The sequence below is a fragment of the Tenebrio molitor genome, chromosome 3, assembly GCF_963966145.1.
Source record: "Tenebrio molitor chromosome 3, icTenMoli1.1, whole genome shotgun sequence".
Lineage (NCBI taxonomy): Eukaryota > Metazoa > Arthropoda > Insecta > Coleoptera > Tenebrionidae > Tenebrio > Tenebrio molitor.
Window position 1 is genome coordinate 6,691,170 of NC_091048.1, and position 18,680 is coordinate 6,709,849.

An 18,680-nucleotide genomic window follows, 5' to 3' on the forward strand; every position below is an offset into this window, starting at 1 on the left:
AAACTACTATTGCTGCCCTTCCAAATTAATGGAAAGCCCGCTTTTTTTTTTTTGTTAGAAAGGGGCAAAGGGGCTTGTTAACAGTTTATTAGAATTTACAACAAAACATTCTTCAATAAGAAAATGGTACTCGGATGGATGAATTGAAATATTTTCATACTGATGTACGGTCGGTGGACAAATAAAACTGGGACACTTAAAATTTAATCTATGTAAATCAGACCATTGAATTGTCAGTATATTTGTCAGTGTCTATATAATATGTCATACCAAAGTTAACCTATTTGTGATAAAGCCGTAATTAAACGATGCAAATTTGTAAATTTTGACTTATGTGATTGTCATTTTTGTCCCAGTTTTATTTGTCCATCGACTGTACATATTTAATAGTCGAGTCAATGAAGGTTTTTACTTCTTACTCATCAAAAATAGTTCCGATTTTGATAAATTTTTTTTCAATGTTCGTTTTTATATTTTAATTGAAATCAGAAACATTTTGGTGAGGGCATTAAATATCATAATTATCGATCGAGCAGAAAGTTTTGATTCATTAGTTTAAAATTAATTAATAACAAAGACAGTACATTCAAGACTTTCAGGACTGGAAAATGTAAAATAACAAACTATAAAATCTCCAACAAATTTCGGCAAGCGCACACTTGCATCTACAACACTTGCCGGAACTGTGGTCTAATTTGATTAATTTTTAATTAATTTAATAATTAAATTATCCCTATTAAAAAGAGCGCTAAAATTGAATTAATTTCATTAATGTCATCGGAAAGCGAGTTATTGCGGAATCAGGCGATTCAAAATCAAAAAAAATCCTTTTCGAGAGGATTTCCTTTCCCATTCAACGTGAAAATGCTGCAAGTATTCGGGGCACTTTTCCAGATTCTGCATTATTGGAAATTTTTGTATTGTAAAACAAAAATATTATGTACTTCATGCATTACCTAAGAGATATTGTTGTTAAATTTTTCGTGTAATTATTGATAAATAAATCATGAGAAATGCTTCAAGTGTGTGGACATTTCAACTCCAAGGATTTGAAGTGTTTCAAGTCCGGTCATAAAAAAAGCCACTTCAACAGTTTAGCTATACAGATACACAAAGGCGCGATTTTCCACCGCTTGAAGATAATAATAGTTATTTACGATATGCGTATCGTAATGTGCAACTTTACGATACGCGATGGAAAAATAATCCACCAAATATCGTAAAACGACACATCACGATACAAATATCGTACAACGTTTTATCTACTTTCATAATTATTAATACCAATACTTTTGTGTTTAATTAAATTTTTTATCGTATCATTTACGATTATGATCACTTTATGTTACACGTTTATTGATAATTATGAAGTCCATAATATTCGAATAACTCAGCTTCCTTAGTTATTTTTTCTAACACTAATATCTTATACTGTTTCCATGGTGCATTTGAGCTCACACCTTATGTTTCCCATAAAATACGCTTTTCTCTATAAGACACGTCGTCAATAGCAACGTATCTTATAGAGTCATAAAATACGCTCACACATATATGCCATTCACGATGTTTTGGCATAAGGGAAGGCCATGGAAAAAGTGCATTTAAGTTGGCAGTAAAGCTGTCTGTTGAATTAGGTTATGTTTTTCTAAGTTTGAGGTTATAAACTGCGTCATTGTCTAGTGCATTGTTGTCAGTTTTACTAGTTTGCAATAGATGCACCACTTAGATAACCCACCTATACAGTGTCTTAACCAACCAGTTAGTAACTTCTCAATGAATTTTTCATTTTAACCAAAACATTCCTAGAACTAGATTGTATAAAATCTTGTACCTACTTATTAAGCCTTACTTTATTCGAATCTTTCTGCAAAATATTTACACACCCATCGTCTATGACAAAAAAAGAACAAAACTATTCAACTTCCATAATTTTATTAGAAAATTCTGAATCATCATTACTTGCATTAAAATTCCAATCAAATTCCGAGTCACATTCCCCTAATGAAATTATTAAAGGAAGAACGTTTTCAAATAAAAGATTTCACATTAATTTTGCCCAATCTTCCGAAATAAGTTCTTCACAATATCTACAAAAATGTTGGCAAATTTCAGTGCATTTCAAAATAGACTCAAGCCATAAATTCACAACTCTATCGCGAAGTTATAATAGGTCTTACAAAACCCCTGTGCCATTTCAATTGGGTCGTTGTTTCTTCCTTTATTATCCGTGCTACATATTTATCTTGTACTCACCTACGATTCAATTTATACACAAAAAAAAACTTGACTTCATTGTAACTTACTGAAAATATGTTCTGCAGTCTAATACAAACACCATCAATACGTTTTAAAGTCGCTTAATTATGATTACGATAAATTCGGCAACATGTTACTTTCATTTTGATAGATCCGCATGTCAGGCACTTTAGTGACAGCAGAGATGACAGAAATCAAACATGTATCCAACGTTAAAAAATGAAATCATAGCCTCCCCTTATGCCAAAACATCGTGAATGGTATATATTATTCAAGTGACATTTTATTCATCATTTTTACAGTAATTATCACAAAAGTGAAAAGTACAATTATTGAATTGGAATTGTCACATTAGCTTCGTGCTCTTGGTCCTAACATCTTCTTCTTTAACTGCTGCTGTTTCATCCAATGCAAGTGCCCGGCCATCGAAAACTGGCAATCTTTACATTTTCTTCAAATGATTCTTGCCATAGTGTGAATTAACTTTTAATGAAGTTCTACACGCTTACCCCATATCAAGAAAAGCCAAAATGACATCTTCCGTTACCTCCGTGATGCTTTTTTTTATTGTTCCGGCCTTGAAACGAAACATTCACCTTTTCGTATGCACTTTTAGACTTCATTGGTAACAAATTGCCCCTTTTTTCTTATTTCTTCTGGAACGTTTTGGCACATTTCAACGATGAAAATTGTTTTTTTTCCAAATTTGTTGATATTATTACCATAGTACCCACGGCAACCTCCGCATTTTGTGTATTATGACTCGCCTCGAATAATTTCTGAATTTATTAAAATTTCTGATAAGATGTTAGTGTTAGAAAAAATCTTGAAGCCAACGCGTGTTTTATAGTTTAAAAATCTCGATCTATTAAATCCTCGCTCCCTGCGGTCGCTCTGATTTAAACTACGATCTCGATTTTTAAATCGTCTATAAAACACTTGTTGTCTTAATAGCTATCTATATAATACGTCAGTTACTCATATTAATAGGTACATTAGTTACGCGCTCATAATACGTTAGGTACATACCGGGTGGGGCATCGTATACGCGCACGCCAGAAATCGCGACTTCTAATTAAATAAAATTGGCGAAATTTTAAATACCTTACTAATTATTGATAAGGTATATTTGAGAATTTTTTAAATTTTTTTTGTTAATAAATAACAGTTTTATTAGTTTTCTGAAATTAACTGTTAATTTACCTATAAAGTTTTTACACTAAATGAATCTGTATCTGCTAGCCCATCAAACCCTGGTGGCACAATTACAAATTTTGACTTGGTTAGCTAAATAATTCGCTTTTTTATTTAAACGTAAACCAGACGGGTGATTTACGGCACAATGGTATAATTTTCCAACAAAGGTATAGCCGACCGTTTTAAACCTTTTTGCCATAAAATTGACAGTTTCCATTGTCACCTAAATTTACGACAGCACAAGTAGCAGGTCATAAATAAAAATGATTTTGAAAGTTGAAATGTAAAACTGCGTTTAATTCAAAATTTAATTGGTATTTTTTTCCGTAGATTTCGTAAATAATTATAGGAAGTGAATCTGGGTAGGTTAGTATAAAAATCAGAATTTGACTTTTTGGTTGAAATTTACATTTTAATTTTTTTTGGCTTTGTTTGTAAGTGAAAAATTATCAAAAAATTATGAAATGTACCTTACTAATAGCCAGGTAAGTCTGAAAAATTTCGATAATTTTATTTAATTAGAAGTCGCGATTTCTCGCGTGTGCGTATACGATGCCCCACCCGGTACAATGATACGATAAACCTTTGAATATGACTCGAATATTAACGAAATAACGGAATAATCAGGGAAGCTAAAACAATCCTCCTTATGGTGCCGGTATTCTATGTTACAGACGTTGGTGTCGATTAAGAAAATTATTGGTATTAGTCAATATTATCAGGTTATGGCTTTCTTGAAGAGAAATCGGAAGAATACCGACCTAAAAAATCGTTAACTTGGGAACAGTGTCTAGAGTCAATATTGAAAATGTTTCAAACTGTGTAATTTATGTTAATAAATAGTTGTAAACATGTTTTGCAAAATTCAATCTCTTCACCGCACTAGTCCTTTATTACCGCACTAGTGACATAAAAATTGCCATTACGACACTAATTTTTTTATGATGACCCATTATTATACATTACAGTATGAAAGTAGATAAAGATTTTGTCGGGTTTTGTTCCGAAAAGCGACATTTTCATGACAAAGTAAAAAAAATAGTATATTACGCATTTAAATTTAAAGTAAAAATTCTTCACATAACGTAATAAACTTACTTGTTGTTTTTAGCAAATTTTTATGCAATTATACTTATTAAAATTGTTACCAGCAAATCAGATGTTATTTATGTTTTTTGGTATTAAATTAGACTAGAGTTCTGGCAAGTGTTGTAGATGCAAGTGTGTGCTAGCCAAAATTTGTTGGAGATTTTATAGTTTGTTATTTTACATGTTCCAGCCCTGAAAACCTTGAATGTACAAAATGAATCCCAAAATCTTTGTTATTAAGTAATTAATTTCAAACTAATGAATCAAAACTTTCTGCTCGATCCATCGATCGAACAAGTAATTTAGGTTTTTTGTAAGAATAAAGAGAATGTTTTCGGATGTTGAAGTTTATCTTTAATCTTCTCATTTTAAAGAAATTAAAGTTTAAAATATAATAGTCTATTGTTATATACGAGTATGTTGAAATAACACATTCTACAGGGTGAAGTTGTGCAGATAAATATTTTAAGCTGTGATAGAACCCCACAAAAGGTAACGATTGAGCCAATAATGATATTTTGATATTTTTCGAGCTAAAGGGGCTAAAAGTTTTCCAAAAAAACTTTGGGAGCTTCTGAATTAGTCTTTGTTGTTTAAACCTTTGTTGTTATCTGAGTAAGTTTCAGTCGTTTCAGGTAGGTACTATTTTATCATCACGTTACAAATTTTATCAAAAATTCATGACGAAACTCAAAAAACTTAGATAGAAATCAAACATAACCTCGAATAATATTATTGTACCTCAAAACTGCCCGCCAAATTTGAATATTTTCAGCGTTTCCCAAACAAACTGATTCCTTTGATTCTCTTGTAAATCATTAACATTTGTAAGGCAAGTTGGGTTATTTAACCTTCTTTTAACACGTGCCACCTCAGGTTAAAATATCTGCACAACTTTCAAAATGACTCTGTATATTCGAGGTCGGGTTAGTTAACATTCGAAATTAAGATAAATGTTATCTATCCCACCCTCTTATTCTACTACGACAATATGATCAACAAAAAAAGAGATAATAGGCGGCTGTGGAAAATAAAACTTCTAAAACAGGTGTTGTTGCTTCATTCATTTTTATCGGTTTTACGGAAACTCCAACAAACAACGCTGTGGATGGAAAACTCAGTCACCATTTTCTTTGTTCCCTTTCAAAAAGAGGGTTCTGTCATGAATATTATGTTCTCGAGTGAAAACCATTTTTTAAAATAAAATTCACGTAAATTGACAAGTGCCAATTTATTAAGTTATACGCTGCAAGTTTTCAGAAATTTTGTTTTCCATAACCGCTCTTTTTTTCTTTTGTTGTTTTGTTTTTTGTTGATTATATTGTTTATACTAGTTGCTGTAGGTAGCAGCTAAATAAATGATCTATAAGAATGGAAGAGAGCTTTTTTTCGAAACATGATCTATAAATCAGTTTCGATGTGTATTTCGTAACGGTTCTAATTTCAGTTTTTTTAAAGTGCAAACAATCAGAATCGAATGAAATTAATGGTGAATCCTAGATAAATATTTACAATAATTTATTTATTGAACACAATCCAGAAGCTATAAAAAACAACTCACAGTTAAATTCATTAGAGGTTTTTATTTTTGCGTTCGTAATGATGACAATAGAGGTGTTATTTTCGGAAGGTAGGTATGTCTGGGCGACTAAATTTAACATGATCGATATCTACACAAAAGAATTAATTGTAAAATCCATTTTGCACCACTATTCGAAAAATATTCTACCTGCGGCTGCTGGTATTTCAAAGATATTGAAGTATGTAGGTTTACAAAGTGAATAAGATCCTTTAGTTTTTTAAGCAGCAAATATTTTAATTTTGGCCATTTAGTTTAAATAAAAAATGCAACACGTATTTCTTCAAATTCAGTTTAGCTTACTAGCCATGATATCCAAAGAAAAAAAAAGATAGTTTTGTTAATTGTCCGTCAAAGGATGTGTGGGTGATGCTTTCAGAGGAAGAGGAAGTTAATTAGGCATTGTCATATACTGGGTGATTTTTTAAATCTCACGTCTAGCCAGCTAAGCCTTGGTTAAATCACATTAAAACCAATATAAATAAAAATGAAATTCTGTTCCTTGGTAAGCGCATCACTTGAGAACGGCTGGATAATTTTTTTTATAAATTATCGTAATATGTAGTTCAATAAGGTTTTTAGGTAAAGAAAAATTGGAAGAGTTGCCCGGAAAATTGGAAAATTCGGAAAAAAATGTCTATATGAACGCAAGGCCATAACTCAGGATTCGAACAATGGATATGCATAATTCTTTTTTTTTGTTTTGTTCGTTATGGCCTTGGAAAAAAATTTCGGAATAATAAATTTATGAAATCAACCCACAGATACAAGGTGTTTCACGTAAGAGTACGAGCCTGACGAAGTCTAATCGCAACACAGAATACATTTGACAATGGGAACTAGATTCATTAAAAATGATAAATTGTAGTTTTGGACATCCCTAACAACACAATTGCTAGGTACAGTTAATTTCAAAATTATCGAGTACACCTCAAAAATCAAGAAGTCGATTTATTACGGTTTTTTCCACATGTGAAGATGCCTTTTTGAAATTTGGCCGTCATATTTTTATATAGGTTAGGTAAGTTTGACAACATAAATGTCGCTAATATTTAAGAGGACCATAATATTGTCTGTGTTATCCTCTACACGGTATTCTTCGCGATGTTATAATATTGGGCTAACCTCCGGATCGACCACCCTTCTTCTAATTTGGAAAGAAGGACCACTTTCGCGTATTCGGTTAGATTAGGCACTTTGTTTCTCAAAAATGACATTTATCTTTGACAAAAAATGTAAGTGCATTTTACACTGTAGAAAATTAGGTGTAGGCTCTATAATTTTGAAATTAACTGTAGCTTTTCCGCAAATGTGTGAACAAGGGGGAAATCTAAAAAACTGCAGGGATGTCCAAACTACAGGTCATTATAAATGATTGTCCCATCGCAGTTGGCGTTGAAAATCTACACAAATTTTGGATGTGCCGCAGCCTCGCAACGTTAGCCAAACTAGTACGTAGTATGTACACTTGATTTCCACTACAGTGACTCTGACTCTATAATAATACAGTCACTGTAATTTCCACAACCGCCAGGAGCGCCACCAATCGGCGATACTAGTCTCACTCATTTTATAAGGGTTGTCACCAACGCCAACTGCGATAGGAGAATCATTTATAATGACCCTGTACTTTGAAAATTGAATATTGGGTTGCATTTTGAGTTCGTCAGGTTCGTACTCTTACGCGAAACACGTTGTATATTCATTACTGTTACTGTTTTACTTTGTTTTTAGTAAAAGATTTAATTTATTGTAGGACCAGATTGAAAAGTTTGAAGGTCACTGATTTAATTTTTGACACAAATGGTTTGAAAATTTAGGATTTGTCTCACGTCGTAGATGCAGGGTTATTACTTATTATAAATGTTTCTAATCATTACGTTGCATCGTAATATGCTAATATTGGGTGATTCAAAATGATTGTGGATAAGTATGGCAACAATGTACGCAAATTTATGTGGCAACTGTGTGGGTAGGATAGAGTTGACATTTCTTTGACAGTTCATAGTCGCGCAATTTTGAAAATTGTCAAATCAATGTGCAATGGTATAAAAAAAAATGCATGCTTATGAAATGTCATACAAACGTCAACTCTACCCCATCCACACAGTTGCCACATAAATTTTCGTACGTAGTTGCCATACTTATCCACAACCATTTAAATCACCCAATATGTACGGTCGGTGGACAAATAAAACTGGGACACTTAAAATTTAATCTATGTAAATCAGACCATTGAATTGTCAATATATTTGTCAGTGTCTATATAACATGTCATACCAAAGTTAACCTATTTGTGATAAAACCGTAATTAAACGATGCAAATTTGTAAATTTTGACTTATGTGATTGTCATTTTTGTCCCAGTTTTATTTGTCCATCGACTGTACGTTGTAGAAATTTGCTACAGGGGTTTTTAGATAAGGTAGGTAATTTAAAATTTAAAAAACTATAACAAACATAAACATGTAATGAAAATTGCAAATTGACAAGTGTGAGCTGCTAAATGTCAAATTTACAAATCCAGAAGAGGCGGCAAATCTACAAATCACAACCAACTATACAGGGTATTTCACGAGCGACAGAGCCCGGCGGAATAAAAAATGCAACCCACAATACATTGGAACGTAAACCTGGTCATGGAGGTGATAAATATCCGGCTTTTCCTCCTAATATATTGTGGGTTGCATTTTCTATTCCGCCGGGCGCATTATCACTCGTGAAACACCCTGTAATATAAGAGACATTTAAAATAACTTGTATTATTTATGAGATAAGCTTTGCTAACTGAAAATGACACTAATTTTAATCATTTCATTTGTACATTTGTCTCTTAAACCTGTTTAATTGAATTTTTTGGAACCTTGCCCACGCCTTTTGCAAGCAGGGAATTGTAATATTTATTTCGAGACAAAAATCTAATCCCATCCATTTCTAAAAATCCCATTAGAAATATTTTTTTCCACTATCATCTGAAGATTTGTAGATATCGAATGTCAGTCATTTTGCTTTCAGTTTTCTCCATTTTATTCTTAATTCTTTTTCAGGTAATTTATAGAAAAAGTACGACCGATATTGCCTTTTTTAGAGGCAACTGGTTCAGCATTTTAAAAATCACTTGTGAACTTTGTGTGTGCGACTTTTATTTAATTAAAAGAAAAATTTATTTTTTAATCAGGTCGGAACGTGTCGCCTGGAGCGAACGTGCCATCGCCTCACCCCTTACTCCAACCCTGCCTGCGGAATGTTCACTTTTAATTAAATATATTTATATACGACGATTTTGTCGTCATAATTACCGTACCCAAAGAAATATTGTTTGTTGTTGCGGCATTTTATATTAGACAGAATCTATTGTTCCATTGCATAGACAAATGTGACAATTACAAGAACTTTATAGGTATTTACCTTCAAACATCACAAACAAAAATTGTGCTTAAATTGTGCACTTCGTTTACCAGACATGGTAACATCGACGTAAATCTACCGTGGCTAGATATTTCTTGAATTTGCATATTTAAGCGACTCTTAATGTAAAGTACACTCATTTATCAATTGTTAAAAATTTTATGGAAACGTGATATTCTCGTTTCTCGTACACCAACCGTCCTGGACAAAATTCATGGCACAATCTGACTTGCCAAACCGGCTTTGAGGCTTTGACTTACCCTTGAAAATGATGCATCGATAAAAGTCCCATCAGTTATTAGGGGAACAGAGGACAAAGCGGAATCAAATATCGAGTACTGTTTTGCGACACAATTTTGTTATCATAAACTATAAGTACAGTACAGGTCGCTTCCAAAAGGTAAAAGAGAAAAATTATTAACAAAAAATTCCGTCTAGATTCAATATTTTTAAGTGGGGATTTGAAAATAAATTGACCAAATTTTTTTGCGAAACTAACTTTCGAATGCAGTCAGTGCGCTACAAGCTTGCTTATCGAATGTAATGGATCACAATGGTGCAATATACTCCAATTTTTTTTTAAATCAATTGTCAAAGTGTTGTCATGTTGGTATAAGCCACTGGTTATTTGATAGTTATTAGATTGGCAACGTAAAATGTCAACTGTATGTCAGTTGCGCTATTGAAGGCGCAATTACATTTAAATAAAAATACAAAGTTAAATGAGTTTCCGAAAACAACGAGAAAAATTGGCTATGATTAGATTACGTAAAGAAATGCAGACAGAAAAACCGACCATGCTAAATTGCAGTAAAGATGCACACATCATATTCCAGGTATTTTTGTTTAATATATGGGTTCGTCACTGCGAGGAACTGATTAGAGAGGACTAGAAAAAATTGATGGGAAATCTACCAATTGAGGACATTGCTCTTCCGCAGAATCATATTCGGAAGACGATTGGGGGTTAGATTCTGAAAATGAATAGGTAAACTGCTTATATAACCCGTTAAATAAATTCCCATTTTCCTGTATAAGTTAAGTTAAGGTTTGTGGACAATGACGTTAGACATTTTCGTTTTTTGGATCGTAACTATGTATTTATTTCATAAATTGTCTTACAACTACTAAGTTCCTACATACATCCTATGATACACATGTCAGATTTGAGAGGGCTGAGATCACAATGATCGATTGCTGTTTACAGATAAATATCCTATAAGTACACCAAACAATTATTACACTAAATAATTCCAACGAAAACGAAGTGGTGCCAATAATGACGACAGGTATGAATATAATAATGGAGGAAGCTCACATTCATCATCACATGTTACAAAAATTTTGAGCAGTGTCGATATGAGAACCAATGATAAGGAGCTACTGAAGCCTTGATATTTTTAGGTAGTTATCCTAGTAACGGAGGCAGTCTGATATGATCTAAACAACACGTCGTAATTCTATTTCAGGACTAGCTACACGCGTTTTACATAAATAGTAACATTCATTGTATTCATTACAATAAAATTAGCGCTAAAAATATAAAAAATTAGAAAAAGACTTTAGTAGTTTTTTTTTGTCTCAATATTAATATATTTTTTTTAATTAACAACTGGCAAAACTGGCCACAACTAACGACAAAACCTATCTCTGTCTATTACAATTTAACGGAATCGGTCCAAACTGTCTTGAATCGCGTCGACGTTCCTGATAGATTAGGATGGAATACAGTTTCGAACGATCAACATCGATGATGCAATAATTAAATCACTAAAACTTGTTGTGCAAATAGGGCGCCATAGGGCCGAAGTCTTCACTGAACCTACTTGGCACTTCACTTTTACTTAAAGAGTCTTTGCTTTGTCTAACAGATCATTGATGAATTTCTGAAACAGAAAAAGAAAACATTTCAATGGGGATCGTCGAAATAATCGACGGCTACTGACTTTTACATCACTTTGGGATCCTTTGGCATTTATCAGGAGAGTCTGAAACAAAAACTCGAAATTAGACCAACGTCGCGTAAAAAATATCCGTGTGCTGCTGTTTAAATTGCAAATTATCTCTTGTGGGATTGGGTTTTGAAGGTTACGCAAGCCAAATATTAGTCGCGGTGATGATGTTGACATTTTTTTTGTGTGGTTCAAACATTGTAATAGCAGATTTACAGCGAGGTTTATGATGTAATTTCCTAATTCAATTACATGCTTGCCGCAAATAGTAGAATAAAAAAATCTTGTGAATCGTTCGAGTAATTGAAAGTCATGTTTACAGCAAGTACGGTGTACTTTTATCTTCTTTTGTTTAAATGATGTGTACGTTATGATAAGGCTCGTAAAAAAGGAAATGAACTGAGTCGGCTAAAGGCGTGACTGTTGCGGTTATCACGGTGGATATGCAAATATCCAAGAAAAACCGGAAATACTCTGTAGATAATTCTTTGTTTATTCGACGGAAAATATGGTGTGGAATCGATTCCATTGCGGCTCACCGATTTAGATTTATTAAAAAGAAAATTTCACTTTGTCGCTTTAACCATTGGCTTCAAAGAAATTACACAAAAATATTTCTCCACCATGATTTTCTACATTTTAAAAAATATCCAAATTCTTAATTATTTTTGAAATTTTTTAAAACCATTTTCATTCTGGACAAGTAAACAGAAATTCTGCATCGGTAAAAAAATTTGAGTAAAAAAAGTTTATCAAGTAGCCTTTGAATTTTTCACAACATTGTGTAGTATGTCTTACAAGATCAATGACAAAAGTTAGGTTAGGACCATGTTAAGAAGTGACACTTTTGACTAAATTAATTTAATATGTAATGTGAGTGCCTGGTTATCAAAATGGTTTATAATTTTAGGTTAGATGTCTTTTTTATGTTAAAAGCATTAAATGCACATCAAGAGATTATTGTCTACGTTGTCCACAAGCCAATTGCAAAGATGTAATCTTCTTGGGTAATGTGCTGATTTCAATTCCTGCACTGCACTGATGTTTTTGGTGCATTAATTAATTAAAGTTCAATTCCACAGAAAACGAAACTCAACTTAAAAAAAACGTTACACTCGCAAAACACAACTGACATCTGTCAAAGAAGGCATCATCCCCTTTTCGCTATATCTTTTTTTCGTCAAAAAGTCCTTGCCAACTTGATGAACTTTTCATTTGAACAACCGTTATATCGGGCCTTCAATTAAATATATATTTAGAGTACGCGTAGGCGACATTCTAATTCTGTTAACAGTGTAAAGTAATTTTTGTAGGTAACCAATTATTCTCCGGAGTTACACAGGTTACATAGTAAGCTTTTTCCCAATTTCATATTGTCATATTCCGTGGAGGGAGAATGCACTACAAAAATTAAAAATATTTTCTAACCTAATTTTATTTCGTTAAAATGTCAGGCGTTTCTTGTGTCATTTTCTACGCTGGAAAAATGTTGCAAACAATTGAATTTCCATAGGTTGCTGTAAATATAAATGTATTTGAAGGCCCGTTATTATGTTAAGTGTGCATCCGCTCAATACTGTAAAACATTTTGCGCACAAACATTAAGAATACAAACAGAGAACTGCTTGCAAACTTTGTTGTGTTTGTAATGCTACATATGTATTTATTTACACTTTCAAAAAGTTCCAGCGGTTTTTGTATATTTTTCTAGCAGTTGAAGCCAAATGTGTGTGAAAGCTTTGTTATTAAATAAAAGTATAAAATCAATACTTAGGTATGAGTTTATGTGTTGTGATAAAACTCTGTCGAGTATCAAATAATAATTAATATAGATGTTGCTAAACAGAAGATAAAGTTCCACAATTGGGACATGAAATTAAAGTTTATCAAAAATACCTACTTTGTTGATGATAACAAATGTATGCAGCATTTAATTTGGGTTGAACAACAAAATAAACAAAAAAAGAAAAAATCGAAACGGATGGTGCTTGCATATTTGTAAATGATGGGAACGAAATTAGATAACAGATGAGTTTTGAGTAAAACAATAAAATAGATTACTATTTGGGTAAAAGTTTCAAACGTTTTTTTTAAGTATGTACACATTTGTTTCTTGTTATGGTTTCTTGACGAAGCTGTTTCGTCAAGTTATACGAATTAAAATTGAAAAATATGCGATTTTTGCCGTTTTTTATCAGAACTCAGAACTCCTCCAATGGTAGCTGATACCCGTGGAGTAAAGAAAGAGTCATTACTCACGGGTGTGTGTAATGTATAGCATTATTTAACACTAAACGCTGAACAGACGCAGAAAAATGTTATTACTGTGAAGCGAAACTGTACCAAATATTAATCGGTATTATAGTCCATTTTTTAATTATAGTCCGATGTATCAATTAAAAAGCAGAAAAACTGTCATATTGCTATCTCTTTTCAACATAATGTAAACAAACTATTGAATTCTTGTACGTATTGTATTAAGCGTGTCCCACTATGCATCTCGCTTTAGCATGTGCGATTAGAGCAAGACGTGAATTGTACGTTTATTCCACTCGATTCCACTAGCGACGTCAAATTTTTAGGTTACGTTTTAACCACGTTATTTGTGATAATTTTGCTTGAAATGCCCTCCGTATGATGCCAACGAAAAGCATGTGGACAGATCCTTTTACGGAATTTGTAAATTGCAAAAATAATATTGGAATTGCGCGGAAACTTGCAAGACTGGTAAGGGGGTAAACTAATTCATAGAGAGTTGTTTTGTGTTCATGGCGTTGCCGAAACAAAATCTAGGAAGAAAGAAAGACAGTCTAAACGTGGTTGTTTAGTGCTGTTTTTAACAATTTTTAATATATCTGACCTATTAGTTGATATGTAAATAGTTATCAAAAGCGTTATGAAGGAAGCGGTTTTTTGAAAGATAAAATTAAAACGGAGGAATGAATTTGCAGAAATACCAAGAAAGCACGAAAGAACACAATATCTGTGTCATGTTGCCTAAATAAATTTTCAAATATTGGTAGAACCATGCACTGCTGTCAAATGTCGAAAGCAGACGCAGGTCATGTCGACTTCTTGATTCGGACTAAGCTCATCGGACTATAATAAAAAAATGGACTATATAAGATTATTATTTTTCTACTCCCATGTTTAAAATGCCATTTATCCCATACATGACTCTAAGTGATATAAAATACCTTGACAAGCTGCGACTTAGTGCGCTTTAGTCACGAGGTGAAGTTAGCAACGGGCTTTTTAGTCACGGGCTAAAGTTAGCTGCAGCTATTTAATCGCAAAAATCATGTGACACTCAAAATCAAGTTAGTTGTCACTTGTCAATTGACGTTTATCATATATTATACTTGTTTTATTTGTTTTGTTTATTTGGTCGTAGAAAAAGTATAGTAGGAATAATTTTTTCTCGACACTCTTTTATTAAATACTCGCTCCGCTCGTGCCTAATAAAACTCGGGACTAAAGTGCCGTTGATAAATCTTGTTGTATAATATACTATTACAACAAATGTGCCGAAATTCTGTTTTAAATATGTACGAGTAATTAAAAAATTTAGAAAACTGTTTTCATTGATTTATTTGTTCATTTTCTAGTTTCTGTCTTAAACTAATGAAATAATTGTTGGTGTTGGTTATTTGAAAATTAATGTGGTAGTCAAATATGACTAAACTTATACCTGGTGAGGATTTTTCTGTAAATAGGGTCTTTCCGAAAATAGTTGAATATCGTAACGGGCCTTCAAATAAATTTATATTTAGAGCAACCTATGGAAATTCAATTGTTTGCAACATTTTTCCAGCGTAGAAAATGACACAAGAAACGTCTGACATTTTAACGAAATAAAATTAGGTTAGAAAATATTTTTTATTTTTGTAGTGCATTCTCCCTATTCCCCCTCCACGGAATATGACAATATGAAACTGGGAAAAAGCTTACTATGTAACCTGTGTAACTCTGGAGAATAATTGGTTACCTACAAAAATTACTTTACACTGTTAACAAAATTGGAATGTCGCCTACGCCTACTCTAAATATATATTTATTTGAAGGCCCGATAGAAGTATACTTTCCCTTTACTACTGTTTTCTTAATCATCTGATTCGCAAAGTACCTACTTGACGATGAACAAATGAAGAAACCAACATATGAAGAGAACATAGACATATTGTAATTGTGGGAAGCAAAACAGAAACTCAAAAATCAACTTTGGAAATTTTAAACTTATTGCATTACTTTCACAAATACTTTTTTTAATTAAAAATGATGTTTAAATCAATATTGGTTGTGTGATTCCCTGAAAAATAGCTTATTACTTATTTCTGAAAGATAACCTGCTTTTTATAATTTTTTTTAAACACGAAAATAATTTTCACCATTTCCAGTGCAATTCTGTCTTGTCTTTTTATTAAAAGAATTTGTTAGATGTTATTTTGATACGCTCGTCATGGTAGCGTTTTGGTGGATCACATCTAGCAAATACATATTTCAATTTATTAAAATTTTAATTTTTCATTAGAATATTAGATATTTCTTAACAACTTTACCATGTAGCAATCAAAATAAATTATTCAGCGACTGCTCTCAGCCAAATTAATTGAAAACTGTGAGAAGATAATTTAATTGTTGGGCAAGAGAAACTACAAAAATGTATCTCGGGTAATTGTTTTGCAAGAAACATAATTTAATTGTCTTTAAAATGATAAGATAATTAAAGGAAGAAAAGGAAAGTGCAAATAACATTTACGAGAAAATCCCAGGAAACAATAACGACGCGAAGAGGTCGACGCCCAGCAGGGGCCAAGTGTGCTTTCTAGCAGGACATTTAATACTCCCAAGCTCAACCCCAAGAGAGCGGCAGGATAAATAAATAAGAATGCATCCCATATGAGATTTGTGTAAATAATAATATCGAATTCTAACCGGCAGTATTGTTTTTCAACGCATGTCGCCTCATTTTTCCAATATGTACCAACGTAAACAAAAACATTTCTTTGTTCGGTAAAAATTGATTTATCCAAGGTACACCATCCTTGACATTTTCAGTATCGATATCGTGTATTGAGCAGCACACGATCAAAAAATAAATCTCTTTACCTGTAAATGCCTCCTTCTCTCGTCGTCGTTGTCCATATCTAGCAGTTCGTCTATGTCCACTTCTACTTCGTCATTATTTACAGCGTCTACTTGTTTCTGAAACAAAGAACAGATAGCCTTTAGCACCTACTTCATGAATTAATCATTAGATGCAAAATGTAAGCGGACACTTTATTGCGCGATGTGTCGTCTGCGGCGATTCATTTTGATTTTTTTTTACAATAAGTATCGGAGTTTGTTTTTGAATTACGATGGACAGTGATAAGAGAGATACGATCAGTCACAACAAAAAATAACGTCAAATAATCGAGTTGAAATATTTTGTGTGGATGTCCCAAGGTATAAATGGCACGTGCAAATTCTTAACCGACAACAAATCTTATCTGTACAAAATCAAACTAATTTCGGTTATCAGTAATTATTGATCAATTGTGGAAGTAGACACTTGTGTCGTGACATTATTATATCTGTTGAATTTTCTCTAGAAAAATACTGACAGATTTCGAACTTTCCTAAACAAGCAGACAAACAAAAATAAAAACATGGAAGGTGTGCAATGACGATCACAGTTTTACGTTGCTCCACCTGAAATGCTGAGCACTTTCAAAGTTTATTAAAATAATATATCGGGTGTTCATTGTGTAAATTTATCCTCAAAGTAGGCGTTGAAGGATCGATTGTGAACGCACCATGGATTACAGATCACTGATCAGCTCTTTAAATCTAACCTCACTGCTTGCGTTGTTTGTGTTTTTACTCTGCAGACTCACGAGTGGTGCGTTCACAATCGACTCTTCGACGCCAACTGTGATGATAAATTTAACTGAACACCCGATATAAATTTAATTATTTGAAAATATCGTTGGTACACCTGTCATTAATTATTATCAAAAAATGTCATAAGAACTTAATTGTAAATTCGTCATTTACATACAAGTAGAGTAGGTTATGTGAAAACAGGTGCACTATAGATTTATTTGATTTGCAAATTATTCTAGTTCGATTAAGTTGTCACAACAGTTTGCAAATAAATTATGTTCCAGTAATGAATGCATCGTTATGAATTTTGACTAATAACTATTCAGTTAATAAAGTTCAACAGATAGAAACGTTGTTAAACTTTGTATATTTGTATCAATAACAAGATTACTGATTGATTTACGATGAAAAATGTTTTCGAGATAACAAAAATTCAAATTAATTGACTAACATGTTTCAAATATCTTTATTTTGATAGTGAAGAATTGTGTACGAAATAATTTTGTTTTTAATTAGAAAAGTGAGTACGAATGTGTATTTCAGTAAAACATTTAAGAGATAAAAGATTGTGTTTCGTATTACACTATAAACTCGCCAGGTGTTATCATTGGTCTTATAAAAAACATGAATTTTTAAAACGTAATAGTCGATAAAGAGCGTTCAAAAAATTGTGTGGTCGAGCTTGCATGTGTTTCCATTATTGCATGGCGTCAAAGCTGTCAAATCACATATGCCAAACGTCACTTATTTAGAGAACAAACACCAATGTGAACTATTTTTTTTGCAGAATACAGTTCTTTTCAGAACTAATCAACGACAGTTTTTCTGGCTTCCGTAGTGTTGAATGATAATTTTTGCTGCGTGCTCACAAATTTTTTGAACGCTCGTTATTCCCAGTTTGTGTTTGTTGTAAAATGAAACCTACTCTAGTGATGACGTGAAGTGATATAGATCACTAAATTTAGAAAAAAACTATTTTAGATTCGGCAGACGTTGTTTAAAAATAAAAGTTCACCGTTGCTGTTAATATCTGCTGTATTATGGAAAAGTTCCAGCATTTAATTAATAATTTTGGTTAATTTCTGCTCATTTTCATTTTTATTATCTTATTATTTATTTATCAAATTTATTTTTACTATCGTTAGAAAACGTAAGTTGTGGTTTACGAAAGATTTATTTGCCAACGGAAATAACAGTGGTCATTTAAATTTACGAATTTTGTGTTTGTTATTTATAATTTATAAATTGTTTGTTTTGTTGCTCTAACATTGTTCTCCTGGCATTGGCCTTCAAAATAAAACCAATTTAAACTAACTTGACCTCCTTTTTAAT

General features: G+C 32.4%; 1 protein-coding gene across 2 annotated transcripts in view; it reads right to left on the minus strand.

The window, feature by feature from the left end:
- Positions 1-10,600: 10,600 nt before the first annotated feature.
- LOC138125369 (protein phosphatase 1 regulatory subunit 14B) overlaps positions 10,601-18,680 on the minus strand; it is a 67,186-nt gene continuing 59,106 nt past the window's right edge. For both annotated transcript variants that reach the window (XM_069040639.1, XM_069040641.1), the window contains exons 3-5: positions 16,590-16,685; positions 11,475-11,516; positions 10,601-11,414 (exon numbers count right to left, since the gene is read on the minus strand). In XM_069040639.1, the coding sequence (XP_068896740.1) occupies positions 11,373-11,414; positions 11,475-11,516; positions 16,590-16,685 (180 nt within the window). In that variant the 3' untranslated portion in view covers positions 10,601-11,372. The remainder of the gene's footprint in view (positions 11,415-11,474; positions 11,517-16,589; positions 16,686-18,680) is intronic.